The sequence below is a fragment of the Monodelphis domestica genome, chromosome 4, assembly GCF_027887165.1.
Source record: "Monodelphis domestica isolate mMonDom1 chromosome 4, mMonDom1.pri, whole genome shotgun sequence".
Classification (NCBI taxonomy): Eukaryota; Metazoa; Chordata; class Mammalia; order Didelphimorphia; family Didelphidae; genus Monodelphis; species Monodelphis domestica.
Genome location: NC_077230.1, coordinates 377,577,739 through 377,595,026, shown reverse-complemented (window position 1 = coordinate 377,595,026; position 17,288 = coordinate 377,577,739). Strand labels below are relative to the sequence as shown.

Genomic DNA, 17,288 nt, shown 5'->3' with positions numbered 1-17,288 from the left:
AACTCTCCTCCCAAGATTCAAAATTACTCAGCTCTGTCTCCTTCATCCTCCTGCAGGCCTCTGCTAGGCACCAGTGCTCCTACCTGATTAGCTTCCACATGGCAGAGTTCCTGCAAGTGGGTGGAGACCCTGAGTGGCTCCTCGGTATCCATCGGGTCCCCCAGAAACTCAGAAACCTTAATGAGATTAACAAGCTGCTGGCCCATCGGCCCTGGCTCGTCACCAAGGAGCACATTGAGGTAAGATGGGGGGAATATTATAATGATAAGGATAATAGTTAGCATTTATATAGGACTTTAAAATTTGTGTAGTGCTTCATATCTGTTGTCTCATTTGTGTCTCACAACAATCTTGTGAGGGAGATGCTGGAGATGCTGCTATTATTCCCATTTTACAGATGAGGAAACTGAGGCTTGGAGGGAAAGTGTCCCAGATCCACACAGCTTATTAGGAAGTATCTGAACCAAGATTTGAACTCAGGTCCTTCTGATCTCCAGGCTCAGCACTCTGCACTGGACCACTTAATTGCCACTTTTTCTTTTTGTATAAACAGGTCCTTTCCCATTTTTTAAAAATCTCTTTAGGATACAGACCTAGTAGTAGTATAGTCCTTTGGGCATAATTCCAAATTGCCCCCAGAATGATTGAATTAATTCACATTTCCATTAGCAATGCATTACTGCCACTTCTTTCTAGGCCTCATTTACCCCTTCATAAAATGAGAATTGAACCATATAATTTCTAACGTCATTTCCAATTCCAATACTATAGATTTTGACATTTTTCATTCTGAGATCACTTCAAGTTCTAATATTCTGTGTTCTGAGGTCCCTAATAGGCTTACCCTGGGGAAAGCCAAGTGGCTTAATGGATTGAGAGCCAGGCCCAGAGTCAAGAGGTCCTGGGTTCAAATGTAGCCTCAAACTTTCTAGCTGTGTTACCCTAGGCAAGTCATTTAACCTCCATTGCCTGGCCCCTACTGCTCTTCTACCTTAGAACCAATGCACAGGATTGATTCTAAGAAAGAAAATAAGAGGTTTTTTTTTTAAATCACCTACCTAGGGGTCAACTTTGACTTCCATCTTCCCCCAAAGATACGACCAGCCTTGCCTGGTCCTAATCTAATGGGTAAATATGTGGGGTTAAACTGGAGGAGAAGGGAGAGCAAATCATCTCATAGTCTTGTGAAGGAATGCCACTCTAAGTGTAATAAAGCAGGGGATTGGGATTATATTCTAGGCCCTTCTGACTACTGGTGAACACAGTTGGTCCCTGGCGGAGCTCATCCAAGCAGTAGTCTTGCTCACCCATTATCACTCCCTGGCATCCTTCGTTTTTGGCTGTGGCATCCTCCCAGAAGGAGATCCAGAGGGCAATCCTAGCCTCCAGGTGCCCTCACCATCCAGTGGGCAGAGCAGTCCTCCCAATGGCGACCCTCTTGGCAGTTCTGGGGTAAGTAGCAAGGTTGCTGCCCTGGGGTGGACTTGGCCCAGGGATGGGATGGTGAGCTCAGCCTGGGTTGGGAAAGCACCTGCCTCTTAGGTGGGTGACAGGAGAAAAGAGAAGGAGGGTAACTACTAGTCTTTTCTCCTCCCCCTTTCCCTCCCCACACAGGGCTTTGATGCTGTTCGGGAAGTAGAGGCCTTGATGGAGCGAATGAAGGTTCTGCAGGAATGCCAGCTACAGGAAGAAGCAGCATCCCAAGAGGAGATGGAGAATCGATTTGAGCTGGAGAAGTCTGAGAGCCTGCTGGTGGCCCCCACAAGTAAGGCAACTGGGGTGAGCTAGGGAGTTTGTTTAATGACTAGAGAACATCTCCTTGGAAAGAATAATTCATCCCCAGAATATACATCGATACTAGTCATAGTGGTTTTGTCTGTGTTGCTGTTTGGGACCCACTTGGCAAAATGGGCAGAACATGATCGTGTCTTTCTGCGCCACCAGCCTCTCTTTCTCAGCATCTTTGAAGAAATCCTAGAATCCACTTAGAGCTAGGGGAGCTAATTCTAATTAGAGAAGGGGACAAGGATGGCGGGAGTGCCCCACAGAAGGACTTGTGGTGCGGAGTGTGGGAGAATGACAGGTTTCAACTCCTAGACTTTGCCTTTGGATTCTACAATCTAGCAAGGTGGCATCGGTCATGAGGGAGGGAGAGGGTAGAGTGAGAGGAGATATATGTATCAACATCATTGATACAATTGGAAAAAAAAGGTATCTTAACCTGTTTCAGGAGAGCAAAGAATGAGGGAGTGTGTTGGGTCCCTTACCCATCCATGCCTTGATGAGCTTTGTGGATTTGCAGCTTTGGGGAAATCCATTTCATCAGGCCAGGCCAATCCTCTGGTTTCTCCTAGCCTAGCAGATCCTCTGGAGAGAGACAAGAGACAGAGACAGACAGTACCTGGGCCCCAATTTGAGGCTCTTTGCAAATTGCTAGAGAACAACAGAACTCAAAAAAATGAAATTTCAGGGTTTGGAAATTAGGAGAGGTCTTTCCTGGCCATTGAGATCAAGGAAAGACCTCTTGGAGGAGGTGAAGAACATTTTGTGCTGGATCTCTGGGGTGAGGGCAATGGCAGCAATGCCTTCAGAATTGCTTCTCATCATGACTCCCAACCTTCCTCTCACTGTAGCAAGAGGGCAGGGCACCAGGTTCCCCTACACTGGCTCAGCTCTTACTTTTCTGGCTTCACCCATAGGTGACATCCTAGAACTTACTCCATCCCCAGATGTCCTCTGCTTTGTGGAAGATCCTACTTTTGGGTATGAGGACTTCACTCGGCGAGGCACCCAGGCCCCTCCGACTTTCCGAGCTCAGGTAGCTGCCTTGTTGGAAAGATCCTTCCAAATTCATCGAGGGTTGGTGGTGGGAAGAATTAAATCTAGAAATCGTCTCCAGTGTAGAGACCTAGCCTGGGAGGCAATGGTTACTGGAGATGGGTGGAGGCCCCAGCAGAGCTGAGAGTAATATAGGAGGCTGCCTTGTTCAGCTCAACTCTAGCATGGCAGATCTTATCTCACTCTCATGGCTCTTTTATAGCCAGAATTTTTTTTGGATAGATTAAAAAGTTACTTTTGGAGAGTGAGCATCGGGAGCCAAGAAAAATTACGGCTGAGTGCTATTGACCCCCTTTGTCTTGACCACAAGTAGTTCTGGGAAAGCCCTCCCAGGGCTCACTGGTTCTCCTCTAACCCCCTGCCCTCTGCTCCTCAGGACTATACCTGGGAAGACCATGGCTACTCCCTGATCCAACGACTCTACCCAGAGGGGGGACAGCTGCTGGATGAGAAATTCCAGGTGGTGTACACCCTGACCTACAATACCATCGCCATGCACAGTGGCGTGGACACCTCTATGCTACGCAGGGCCATCTGGAACTACATCCATTGCGTCTTTGGCATTAGGTGAGAAGCAAGCAGAAAATCCAAGGACAAATCTTTTCCATCAAGGTTTTGTTGGTTGTTTACTACTTGAGGAGGGTGATAAAATTGGGGGTAGCATGTACCCTGCCCACAAGGAGCTTTCTTTGCAATGAACCATCCCCTAAAGCTCCTAACATGGTTACTTGGGACTTTTCTGCCCCTTTCAGCAGAGTGCCAGACTCCTGCTTTTGTTTCCCACCACCTTTCCTTCCCTGGTCTTGAAAAGCCTCATCCTATCTTTTTTTTTTTTAAAACCCTTATCTTCTGTCTTAGAACTAATACCAAGTATCTCTTCCAAGGTAGAAGAGTGGTAAACGTGAGGCAATTAGGGTTTAGTGACTTGCCCAAGGTCACCCAAGCCTGGCTCTCAGTCCACTGAGCCATCTAGCTGCCTCTGTCTCATCTCTTCTAACATATACTTTACTTTCTGTCTCTCCTTCCACTTCTCCTTTCCCCACTAAACAGGGCTTGAAATAATTTCCGCCTTCTCTTCAGAAGGGTCCTCTAATCCATTGGTGTCGGCTCTTAATAGAAACCTAAGTTTGACACCTTAGCTCTAGTGGCTTCAAGGCTGTGCTGCTGGTCCTGGAGCCCTCAGGCTCTAGGTGGCCTCTCAGGAAGGCTGGAGGAATGGCATTGGCTGGACCTTCCCCAACGCAAGGAGGCAGGCAGCAGCCACTGACCCCAAGTTCTTCCGTCCCTTTCTTTTGCCAGATGTCCAAAGAGCATGTGGAGTTGGGCTGGGGCTCATCGTGGTAGAGGCTGGGTTTCTCCTTATGATTTGACACCATCTTGGGGCATCCTTCGTAGGTATGATGACTATGATTATGGGGAAGTGAACCAGCTATTGGAACGGAGCCTCAAGGTTTACATCAAAACCGTAGCCTGTTATCCAGAGAAGACAACCAAGAGGATGTACAACCATTTCTGGAGGCACTTCCGGCATTCTGAGAAGGTAAAGGTTTCCTTTGAGCCTGCTGGAGGCAGTACCAAGGCAAGGGGGTTCAGGGATGGGACCTGGGGGAAAGCCAGGGACCCTTGGAATTAGCTGGTCAGACGCGGGAAGGGGCAGGGAGAGTAGTTTATGGAAATGAGAACCTATGGTAGAAAGATGGGGTCAGGAGACCAGTGGTGAGTGTTCCAGCTCCAGCACCCGATTCACCTAGGCTCTGACCTTAAGGGAACTGGTTTTGGAATTTCTGTGCCTCGGTTCCCTCATCTTTAAAATGAAAGATTGTGGGACAGCTAGGTGGCTAAGTGGATTGAGAGCCAGGCATAGAAAAGGGAAGTCCTGGGTTCAAATGTGGCTTGTGTGACCCCCATTACCTAGTTGTTACCACTCTTCTGCCTTGGAAACAATACATAAGGTTGATTCTAAGACAGTAAGACACAGAAGGTAAAGGGTTGGGGGAGGGGGGTGTATTTAATGAAAGTTTGGACTGGATGGTCTCTGAAGATTCTTCCTAGCTCTGACATTCTTTGTTCTAAAGGTTTTTCCTTCCCTGATGTGTTATGGACATAAGGACATAGGACATATGCTATGTCCTGAGGCCCCTCCCAGCTCTGGCATTCTGGGTTCTAAGGGCCCTTCTTAACTCTGACAGTCTGGGTTCTAAGCTTCCTTCCATCTCTGGCTTTCTGCCCATGTCTGTCTGGCTCTGATACCCTACAGGTCTGGAGGTAGGAAAGGGTGAGGCATCCTAGAATCAAAGGCAGGGATCAGGCTGACATAGCCCTGCTTCCTGGGGGCAGCCAGATGTACTGAGGCTGGGCCCCTGGGCCAAGCTTTTGAGGTAGGAAGTTTCTAGGACTCCTTCCTCCGGAGTGACTTCAGGATGAGACAGGGTTGGGGGGTAAGACGGTGACAAGTTTGGTCCTGTCCCTTGGAGAATGGGAAGATGCGGTTTCTGAACTCTTCATCCCTCCCTCCTTCAGGTCCACGTGAATCTGCTGCTGCTCGAGGCCCGGATGCAAGCAGCCCTCCTCTATGCCCTCCGCGCCATTACTCGCTACATGACCTGATGGTGGGCACCATGGCCCTCCCAGCTCCAGTCTGGACACTACTTTTGCTCGGAGGGTCAGCTTCCTTTCCATTAGGATCCCTGACGTACAGACCATTGATCTCTGCCCATATCACATCCCCTCTCTATCCCACTGGCTGCAGGTTGGTTTTGTCTGTGAAACCCTGCAATTAAGTGCCTCTGGGCCTCCGCTCTTCTCTGTCCTCCTCCCCCCTCCCCATCCCCACTGGATCCAAAAGGACCTCTCCATCTGCTCTGGGCCCGTAGCCCAGCTGCTGGGACTTGGAGAGGATGGCAGGGCTTCACCTTGGAAACACAACCTCTTCCATCACCAAGAGCAGGAGGAAGAACTGAATTCCAGAAGACCTCTTCTAAGCCATGACTTCCTAAGAGAGAGCCCCACTGCCCTCAGCCCTGCCTCTCTCACATGCCCCAGGACATGTATACTGGGGTCATTGGACCAGGGCTCCTGGATGAAGATAGCCTGAGATAGCCCCTGCACTAAACTGGGCTGACACTCCGAGGGGTTGAGGGGTCAGGGGCACTGCCAAGGCCCCTGCCCCACAAGCCTGTTCTTCTAGCCCTGGTACCTGAGCAGGCAGAGGTTTTTTCTGTGGGTCCCTGGATCTGGTTTCATGATTCTTCTCCCCTCCAACCTTGTTCCCTTCCACCACTGCTGGCAGTGGGAATCCCCAGAAGAGATCAAGGCAGGAGAGGGATAGGAAAAAGATGAATGGGGAAATAGATATTTTTCTTTTTTAGCCACATAGCTTTTTCAAGAAGAGGGAGTAAAGAAGTGATCCTTCCTTCCTTCCTTTCTTTCCCTAACTGGACCGTGACAGTCCAAGTTCGTTCTGCCCAGAGCAGCTGGGCTCTGCCAAAACTAGCACCTTGACCTCCCTGCTGCCACCCCCTTCACTTCCTTCCCCTGTTGTGTTTACTAAAAGGTTGGGTTTTCAGAATAATGTTGACAGCCTGGATTGGGGGTCGGGAAATCTGAGTTCCCTGTCCCAGCTTTGCCACAAACTGCGCTGTACCTTCAAGCTAGCCCGTGACCTTCTCTGTGTCTGTTTCCTCTTCTACAAAATGGGAGTCCTTCTGGTTCCCAACTTTATAATCAACCTATACAGCCTCCAAATAGGAGCAAACCTAGAGGTCCTCAAGACCCTAAATTTTCCCTTCCTTAGCCAAGAAGGAAGGGAATCTGTCTCCCCTCAAACCTTACCCCCACCCCTCTCCACATCCTTGTGCCCCTGGGTCCAAGAACTCCCAGAAGGGCAGAGCCATTCTACATTGCACTTTCTCTGATATGAAAACTGTGAATTCTTTTTGCCATCTTTCCCCAATCCTCATGCTCTGTCTTACTCCTGGCCAATTGGGAGGTGTCGTAAGTTGCCATTCATAAATGAAGCTGCTGTTTCTGTCCACTCCCTCTGTGTCCCTCCCCCAACCTATCAGCAAGAACCCCACCTTCCATCCATGCTGAGGGTCTGGCTAGGGGAAGGAGATGAGCTGGAGACAGTGGGGAAATGTCGGCCAGATGCACCACTCATCATGCAGGTCATGGTGAAATAAATGGGTTTTGTGTTGAGGCTGGGCTGGGCTGGGCTGGAAACCACATGGCCCCCAAGCCAGGACCCCAAAGATGTGTATTGTCCCTATGAATTTCACAAAGGGAAAAAGGTGAGGAGGAAAACAGTGTTTCAATGCAGAAATGTTTGTTACTTTGCTATATACTCCATATTGACAAATAAAAGATTCACTGAGGTTCTGGGGTTTTTTGTCTGTTTTGTTTTTAATTAAATTGTTGCTTTCTTTTGGGAGAAAGGTTCCTCCACTAAGACCTGGAATTTTTCCTATTTGATATCAGTGTTGGGGGCTGTGTGACAGGAGCCAACCACAAGACTCCCTCCATCTCTACTCTACTCCTGAGGGCTAACACATGGGTAGTAGTAACCAGGCCCCTTGCCAAATTTTTTTTGGCAGTGGGCCCAATATCACTGAAAGATCAGGCAAACTCCTATTCCAAGCTACAGCTAAGGGGAGTCATGGAGAGGCTGGCTAGGCCAGGTGGCAAGCAATTATCTTTGCAACTTCCCTACCTGCTTATCTTCCATTCTCAGAAGATTGGTGTCCTTTCTTAAGCCAGCACAGTCCCTTCTGCCCTGGATCCCTTGGTTCTCTGTCCTTCATGCCAGGAATAACATGACCTGAAATCCTCACTCAGCTATCACTTCTTCCATGGAAACTCCTTCCTTGCTCTCCACCCTCTGGTCTGGGAGATGGAAAACAGATTAATGGAACAGGAGAGACCTGGTGTGGGATATGACCTCCAACATTTATTCACTCACCATCCCTGAGCCTATTTCCTCACTTGTAAAACTGAGTAGCTAGAATAACTGCCTTTCCTGTAGAATTGTTGGGAGTCAATGAAATGCCCAAGAAACCCTAAGACCCATCCATCTAATGAACATGTGCGTGCCTACTATGTACCAGGCTTAGCACAGAGGATACAATTCAGAAGATAGTCGCTGCCCTCAAGGAGCTTAACATCTAATGGGAGACAGAAGACACACACAGGGAGTCAGGAGCAGGGAGGGGAACATCTTGTTCCATCCTGTTGAAACTGGACAGGGCAGCAGGTTACCATTCCCAAATTTTTCATAAGATAACATGTACACAACCTTTGCATCCTGGTTCCTTGTCCTTTTATTAGTCCCACCCCAAGGACCACATAAGACATTTGGGAACTGGGGTCATCATTTCATTGTATTTCCAAGGTTGGACATGTGGTAAGCTGGCCTCATTCATCAACCATTGTTTACTACAGACAAGTCACTGATGCTCAAGAGACCATCAATGAATTAAAAACATCAACTCATTTTCTAGCAAGCTTTTCCTACCATCCCTTTTTCTGGTAAAAAAAAAAATTTGTACAAAACCCTTCTTAACAAATAAATAGTCAAGCAAAACAAAACCCCACATTGATAAGAGTTCAAAACTGACTCATTCTGCATCCTGACTCCATCATGCCCTCATTGGTCCTGTGGAACTGTGTCCAATCATTACATTGACTGAAGATCTTGAGATGTTTGTGTGAAAAATGTTTTTGTTGAGAGTATAAATGTCAACAAATAAATTAAGTGCCCCTATGTGCCTGGCACAGGATACAGTGGTCATGAAACAGTCTCTACCATTCAGAAACTTATGTTCTAATTTTTGTTGTTTCAGTTGGGTCTCTTCATGACCCCATTTGGGGCTTTCTTGCTAAGGACTAGTGATTCATCATTTTCTTCAGCTCCTGGAGGATTTAGGGAACAATATGGAAGAGTCACACAGGAAGAGGGGGTGGGCTGCCTGCCTCGGCTACTCCCCATTGGACATCTCCACTTGCACACTCCACAGACATCTCAAACTCAACATGCCCAAAGTGGAATCCCCCTGAATCCTCTTTCCTGACTCATTTTCCTATGTGGAATTGACTGGCTTCCAGGTTTACAACCTTGGAGTTATGTAAGTGAAGCTTCAGTTAGCTCCCTAGCTAGCTAATCCTAGACTATGCCTCAAATTCAACCCATCCCGCCCATCTAGCTTGGGCATCTTAATGTCCACTGTTATACCTTCCTTCCCCTTTCTGTTTGTTTCTAGGACAATGATCAGCATTACCACTACTACTAGAAAGAATTTGAAGAACTTTGTTGCTCCACTCACAATTGTGAATCTTAAAAACTCCTCAGACTGTACCTTAGAAGATTTGGTTAATCTATTCCACATTTTAAACAATGTTAGTACTTAGGAATGTATTGAGAACTTTAAAATTACTCCACCCCGCTCAGACAGTGCCTTAAGGGAATATAAAGTTGTAAACTCCTGATGGAATAATGAAAAAGTCCCTAACTCATACTTATAGTAATGCTAGAACCTTAAGCTAGGTCTATTTTTAGATCTAATACAAAAGGGTGCTAAGTACCTATAAAGGTTAAATTAATCACTAAAAGGTCAAGCAACTTACAAAAGGCAAGCTTAACAAAAGAGGTGTGAAGCTTTAATCAGAGAAGGTGATAACAAAAGAAGATGTGAACTAAGAATGGTCAGTCCTGGGGAAAATCACAGTCTACTGTGATTGGTAGATGTGAAAACTTAGGGGAGGTGACATAAGAGAAATTTATCTTTAAAAGGAGCTGGCTCTCTGAACTTAGGGGGATTTGGGAGTTAGTTGGAGGAGCTAGGTCTCTGAACTCAGTTCAGGAGTTGAGGATTTCAGTGAAAGACTGGAGTTTTGCTTGGGACAAATCTTGTGGTGAGTGATTAAAGACTGACTAGTCTCTCTTAAGGCTCAGGCCTAGGCCCTTCATACTATTTACTCTCTACTCTCTCCTTTTCCTTAATTCCTTCATTAGTATTAATTAAAATCTCCATAAAACCCAGCTGACTTGGGTATTTTCATATTTGGGAATTTTTCCCATGGCGACCACTTATTTTTTTATTTAAATCAAGACACTAAAAATTATCTTTACAGTTTTGGCAATTCACAGTCTTGAAACCCACATTTTTGCAGTTACACAATCCTGTCTGTCTAATCCCAAATTCCTTTCCTTTGCCACCATATGTCTTGTTTCTAGATGGCTCAGTAGAGACAGCATATGGCCTGGAGTCAGAAAGACTCATCCTGGGTTCAAATCTGCCCTCCAACACTAATTTTGTGACCCTGGGCAAGTCACTTAACCCTGTTGGCCTTTTTTTTATAAAATGAGCTGAAGAAGGGCATGGCAAACCACTCTAGTAGACCCTACTGAAGAGTTGGACCATACTGAAATGACTGAATAATAGCATTCATATATGGACTGCCTTCTCTCAGCCCAGGAGAGGGAGTGAACTTCCCATGCATGATTCTCACCTCCAGGTCATAAGGTCTTGCTCACCGCTGCCCCTTGTAGGTACATAGTAGGTGATAAATACTGATACTCTGCAATGATCTGTTACACTACCCAGACTCCTCCCTTGCATGATCACTACATTTAATTCCAAACTCCTTCAAAATAACCTTTTTGTTAGTTCTGGTGTCAATGGCCTGAACCCAAATTATCACCATAAACACCTCCATTTCTGCAAACTCCACATCACAGCCATTTGTTTAATGTCTCTTCTGTTGACATTATTTGTGGTTTGCTCTTCCAAGGCCTTTTTTTGTTATCATTACTTGTATCCATATCCCTGAAGTGTTACTGGAAGAATAAAAAGATGAGTTTTCAACTGGGGCATAAAAAAGGTTAAGTGACTTACTCAGGGTCACATATCCCAGCTAATACCTCAGAGGCAAAACTTGAACAATGATATTTCACTTTACACTGATTATATTGGCAAAGATTTTTTTTTTTAATTTACTTAGCTCTTTGAAATTTCCAAAGGGTTTTTTACACATGTTTACTCATTTGTTCCTCATGGTGTTATATCTGGGCAACTGTGTGTGATTGTGCCCCAGGTCCAGTACAGTTAACTGGTTGAGTTCAGGAGGACCCTTTGAGGTCTATATTCATACTATAGATGATACTTCACCTATTGTGAAGTAGATGCTGATGTTATTATTAGCACCCATTCTACAGATGAGGAAACCAAGGCTTAGAGATGTCTAGGGCCAACAGCTAGTAAGAGATTCATCTTCCTGATTCCAAGATGTTGGAAGAACTGGGAAACTGTAGACATACTGAGACACTGTGGGCAGAGCTGTGAATTGGTCTGGTCATTCTTAGAAAGCAATTATCAAGATAAGAAATTAAATTGTTCATACCCTTCCATCCAGCAATCCCATAAGCCCAAGGAGGTCAAAGACAAAGAAAAGCTCATTGTGTTGCTAAATGGTCATAAAAGCACTTTTTGTGGTAGCAAAGACCTGAGAACAGAATCGGTGTCTCTTGATTGGGAAATGGATAAACAAACTAGCACATAAATGTGATGGAATATTACTGTTTAGCAGAAAATGCTGAGCATGAAAGATTCAGAGAAAAAAGGAAGATATAGATGAACTGATACAGAATGAAATAAGCAGAACCAGAATAATTTACATCAATTGATAAGCATTTCATGTTAAATATTTAAAGGTCATAGTAGAAAGGGGGAAAAATTAAGCCCTGCACTTAAGGAAATCAGATTCAAAGAAAATATACATATATACAGTATATAGATTACAGAGTCCCTGTGAGGCTTAAATGATACAAGTCAAAACTACTTGTAGTAGCCTTTTCTGGGAGTTCAATATAAACACTCAACTCAGGGCTAGTTCATTGCATTAAATGAGAACTGGAAGATAAGCAGGGGGTTTGGCCTTTTTGCTGCCAGATAAGATAGAAAAATGTTTTTTCTTCTCCAGGTGAAAAATAAAAAGAAATCACTACAGTGCATTTTGGGTCATGTTGACAACCTTTGTAAAGTCTACAGATTTCCTTTTAATTTCATTATGTATTATAACAATAATATATTATTATATATGTAATAGTTATTATAATAAGAGGAATTGAATTGAATGGGCAAATATGTATTAAGTCTGATTGTGTCACTCCCCTGCTCCAGTGGCCCCCTGTCATCTCTAGGACCAAATAGAACTGCTTCTTTAAATTACACATATTATATATAATAAATTATTAACTTTGTTAGATTTCTATCTCTTATTTTTTTTTTTAATTTATAAAAACCCTTACCTTCTGCCTTGGAGTCAATACTGTGTATTGGCTCCAAAGCAGAAGGTGGTAAGGGCTAAGCAATGGGGGTTAGATGACTTGCCCAAGGTCACACAGCTGGGAAGTGTCTGAGGCCAAATTTGAATCCAGGACCTCCTGTCTCTGGGCCTGGCTCTCAATCCACTGAGCCACTCAGCTGCCCGCCATCTCCTATCTTTCTAGTCTTCAGACAGATCACTCACTTCTATACTCTCTATGATGTAACTATACAGAATACTCCTTTTCCTTTCTCCACCTGTCACACTGACTGTTCTCTCTGCCTGTAATGTGTGTGGAACACTGTCCAGGTGATGAACATGTGAAATGTAGTTAAGATATTGATTCTGGTACTCTTAAGATTCTCTATCAACTCAAGTTTCAGCTGTATTCTAAGCTCAGTCCATCATTAACCATTAATTAATATTATATATTAAAATACACTGTGCTAAGTGCTGGCGATAGGAAAGTCCTCCCCCACCCCCCCAAAAAACAAGCTCTTAGTCTTCAACATCAGCCCATTCCTAGATTCCATCTTCACAACCCAAGTTGCCACTGCCTCCTCCTTCCTTGAATTTATTTTATTATTTACTTTGTATATGTGTTTTGTATGCAGTTACACGGGTGGATATTGTTTCCCTTGAGAGCAGGGATTGTTTCATTTTGTCTGGTTTCCCCAGAATGGGGGGAGGGGGGGCTAGTCCCTCTGCATAGTGTTTGTTGATTAACTACTGACCAAGCTAATTCAGCCTTCCCATTCTCCAGCTGAGGATCTGAGAGGGTAAGTGATTTAACCAAAAGAAAGTTCCCTAAGAAACCTTAGTATTAGGTAACAGGGCATACTCTAGATAAAAGTACAATGTTTTTTCAGCCAATCAGCAATTACAGTTCCTCCCACCTATACTTTTTAGGTATCTTTTATGTATGTAAGTTGTTTGTTGTCTGCCCCAATGGTCAGTGAGCTTCTTCAGAACAAGGACTATATTATTTGCATCTCAAACCATTAGCTAATTTGATTGGGGGAGGAGGGAAAGGAAATGGGGAAATAAAATACCATTCACAGAGAATGAAGATGAAATTAAGGAATTTATTTGAAACTTTTGCCCAATTTTATATGCCAATAAAACTGACAAACTAAGTGAATGGATAGATATTTATAAAAATATAAATTGCCTAGATTAACAGAACCAAAAAAAAAGAAGACAATCCAATCTCAGAAAAATAAATTGAACAAGCGATAAATAAGCTTCCAAAGAAAATCCCAGAAACAGATGGATTTACAGGTGAATTCTATCAAAAAATTAAAGAACAAAAATTCTGTCATTAAAAATGTTACTTGAAAAAATAGGAAAAGAAGGAATTTTACCAAATTCTTTCAATGATATAAATGTGATTCCAATGTTTAAATCAGGGAAAGTTAAAACAGGGAGAAAAAACAGATTGTTGATATATATTAATATTGATGCAAACATTTAAAATAAAATATTACCAAGGAAGACTTTTATAACATATAAGAAAGATTATATGTCAAGTTGATTTTTTATAACAAAAATGCAGAATGATTCAGTTAGTAGGGAGGTGACCAGCATAATTGACCATATTAATAACAAGAACTATAAAAATCATACAATTAGTTAATATGCAATAAATTTTTAAAATATAATAAATATCCATTCCTGTAAAAAGCATAAGAATAAAATGGATCTTTTCTTAATATAATAAATAGTATGTATCTAAAACAAAAAACCTTAATGATATATATTATAAATAAAGTAGAGATCTTTCCAATAAGATCAGGGCTAAAGCAAGAATGTTCATTATCACCATGACTATTTGATACAGAATTAGAAATGTGGCCTATATAAATAAGACAAAAAATGGAAATTGAGGGAATAAACATAGGCAAAGAGGAAACTAAATTATTGCTTTTGCATGATATGCTGGTTTACTTAGAGAATCCTAGAAAGTAGAGTAAAAATTAACTGAAACAACTGATAACCACAAAATTTAAGGATATAAAATAAATTCATATAAATTATTAGCATTTGATTTTATCCATAAAATCTAGGAGAAAGAAATTGATAAGTACCATTTAAAATAACTACAGAATATATAAACTATTTATGAGTCAATTTTCTAAAACATATGCAGGAACTATATAACTATAAAATCTCTTCATGCAAATAGAGATCTAATAACTTTTAAAATTTTAATGCTCATCAATGGGCTAAGCCAATATAATAAAAATGGCAATATTATCCAAATTAATTCAGTGCCATATCAAGGAAAATACCAAAGGATCACTTTGTAAAGCTAGAAAAAATAAAGTTTTTTTCTATCTTTATCTATCTTTTTCTTATTCTTATTCTATCTATCTATCTTTTCTATCTCACCTATCACAGGAATTACATTCCAAAGACCCCCACAATAGGTGAAAATTTGTGAAGTAGCAGTGTTATATTTATGTTATTTTATATGTGTGTATATATATGTATATATATTATATTAAGGCTTCATAAACCCTTCCCACTCTCCTATAAATCTTTCCCACACTGAGCCAATCAGCACCCAGGATATAGAACATAATAGCACTGTGGTTGGTCATCCTTCATTCCATCTGTCAATAGTGTGCCGTGTACAATCTCACATTGACAAACTTGCACAAGTGGTAGTGGCACAGTATGTTATTCATCCACAAAATCCCACGTTATGGCAAAAATTCCACCATACAGAATTATATATATATATATGAACCTTGATATAGTGAGGGATAACAGTAATAACAAATTTTATTTAGAGGATGAAAAGATCAAGAACATCAAGAGAAATAATTTTTATGTGAGAAAAAAGAGGCAAGCATTGCCATATCCTAAATTATAATACAAAATGGTAATCATCAAAACAACCTGGCATATGTATAATGAATAATGCATCATATATATAATGAGTATTGTATTTCTTACCTTCTTAATGGGTGGATGAAGGGAGAAAGGAAGGGAGAAAATTTGGAAGGAAAAATAAAAATGAAAAAAACACAATTTGTTATTGGGTAAGAAATAGAAAGATTATAATGCCCAGTGGACTTACGCGTCGGCTATGGGGGGTGGGGGGGGGGGAGGAAATGAAAATGATCTATGTCTTTAACGAATAATGCTTGGAAATGATCAAATAAAATATATTAAAAAAAAAAAAACAAGAAATAGAAAGATTAGTCAGTGGAACAGAATAGATGAACTATACAGAAACAAACAAGCATAGTAGCCTAGTGTTTGATAAAGTCAAAGATCCTAGCCACTGAAATAAAAACTCATTATTTGAGAAATACTTTCTGGGAAAACTGGAAAGCAGTTGAGAAAAAAAAAAAGATATAGGCCAATATCTCACAATGTACACCAAGATAAGCTCCAAATGGGCACATGATTTCGACACAGAGACATAAACAAATGAGAGGAACAAGGAAGAAATTACTTGTTAGATCTGTTGATGAGGGAAGAGTTCGTAACCAAACAAGGATAAAGAAGATTACAAAAGGTAAAATGGACAAATTTGACTATATACAATTGGAAAAGTTTTGCAAAAATAAAATCAGTGTAATGAAATATAGAAGAGAAACAGGGAAAAAGGGGAAAATCTTTACAAATTTCTCTGAGAAAACACTTCTCTCTAAGCCATATAGAGTACTAATTCAAATTTGTAAGAATAAGGCGCCATTGTCAAAGTCAAAAAGTGATCAAAGGATATGAATAAGCAGTTTTCAGAGGAAGAAATCAGAGCTATCAATAGCCAAGTGACAAAATGCTCTAAATCACTAATAATCAGAGAAAGGAAAATGAAAGCAACCCTGAAGTTCCACCTTCTACCCAGCAGTTTAGCAAAGCTGGCAAAAATGAAAATAACAAATGCTGAAGGGGCTAGGAAAAAACCAGTAGTGTGAACTAGTTCAGCCATTCTGGAAAGCAATTTGGAACTATGCCCAAAAAGCTATTAAGCTATGTACGCCCTTTTTGTCTCAGTGATATTACTATTAGGTCTATAGTGCAAAGAGATTGTCAAAGAAATAGGAAAATGAACCATATGTAAAAAAAAAAATTATAGCAGCTCTTTTCTTTTTTTTAATTTTTTTTATTTATGGTGGCCAAGAACTAGAAACTATGAGGAGGTTCCTCAAAAGGGATGGAATACTATGAAGGGAAATGGTCTCGGAAGAACCTGGCAAAACTTATATGAACTGATTCAGAGTTCAGTGATCAGAACCAGGAGACCAATTTATACAGTAACAACAGTCTTCATGAAGCAATAACTTCATATTTTGGGCCATAGGTTTTGTACAGTATTGATAAAATAAGTTTATATGATAACAAATAAGTCTATGTTATTGTAAAGACAAACAGCTAGGAAAGACTTAAGAACTCTGTTCAACTATAATGATCAATCACAATTCCAGAGGGATTCATGATGAAACATGCTCCCTTTCCCCCTGATAGAGAGGTGCTGGGCCTTCTAAAGGATTAGAAGAAAAATGAAAAACAATCCCTGCCCTCAAAGAGTTCATGTTCTAATAGGGAAGAGAACATATAAGTAATTATTTATGGAGCAGCTAGGTGGTAAAGTGGATAAAGCACCCAGCCTAGAGTCAGGAGGTCCTGGGTTCAAATGTGGCCAGTCACTTCTTAGCCATGTGATCCTGGGCAAGTCACTTAACCCCCCTTTGCTTAGCTCTTACCACTCCTCTGCCTTAGAATGAATAGATAGTATTAATTCTAAGATAGAAGATAATAGTTTTAAAAAAACAGATAGAAGGGTTGTAAAAAATTATTGTTGTTGTTATTATTATTACACATGTACAAGATATATGCAGAGACTATCCCCTGCCATGGAAGGAACTGATGGAGTTTGACTACAGATTGACACATGCCATTCTTCACTTAATTTCCTCCATGAATTTTTCTCTAGAATAAGCTATCTGGGTCTTGTTTCACAACAGGACGAGCATGGAAACACACACTGTAGGATAACATATGTACAAACTATATCAGATTGCCTGCTGTCTTGGGGAGGGATGGAAGAAGGGAGAGAACGCAGATTGCAAAAATGTCTGAAAATTATTATTGTAAAAATGTATTAACATGTAAAA

General features: G+C 41.8%; 1 protein-coding gene and 1 long non-coding RNA gene across 2 annotated transcripts in view; one reads left to right on the top strand and one right to left on the bottom strand.

The window, feature by feature from the left end:
* SESN2 (sestrin 2) overlaps positions 1-7,211 on the top strand; it is a 28,044-nt gene extending 20,833 nt beyond the window's left edge. The window contains exons 4-10 of the mRNA XM_007491471.2: positions 57-239; positions 1,240-1,452; positions 1,615-1,765; positions 2,700-2,818; positions 3,215-3,405; positions 4,234-4,378; positions 5,359-7,211. Coding sequence (XP_007491533.2) covers positions 57-239; positions 1,240-1,452; positions 1,615-1,765; positions 2,700-2,818; positions 3,215-3,405; positions 4,234-4,378; positions 5,359-5,445 — 1,089 coding nt within the window. The 3' untranslated portion in view covers positions 5,446-7,211. The remainder of the gene's footprint in view (positions 1-56; positions 240-1,239; positions 1,453-1,614; positions 1,766-2,699; positions 2,819-3,214; positions 3,406-4,233; positions 4,379-5,358) is intronic.
* The window catches only part of LOC130453872 (uncharacterized), a 66,032-nt gene that overhangs the window by 23,703 nt on the left and 25,041 nt on the right, over positions 1-17,288 (bottom strand). Inside the window, exon 3 of the long non-coding RNA XR_008911509.1 lies at positions 2,268-7,719. This is a non-coding gene — a long non-coding RNA (uncharacterized LOC130453872). The remainder of the gene's footprint in view (positions 1-2,267; positions 7,720-17,288) is intronic.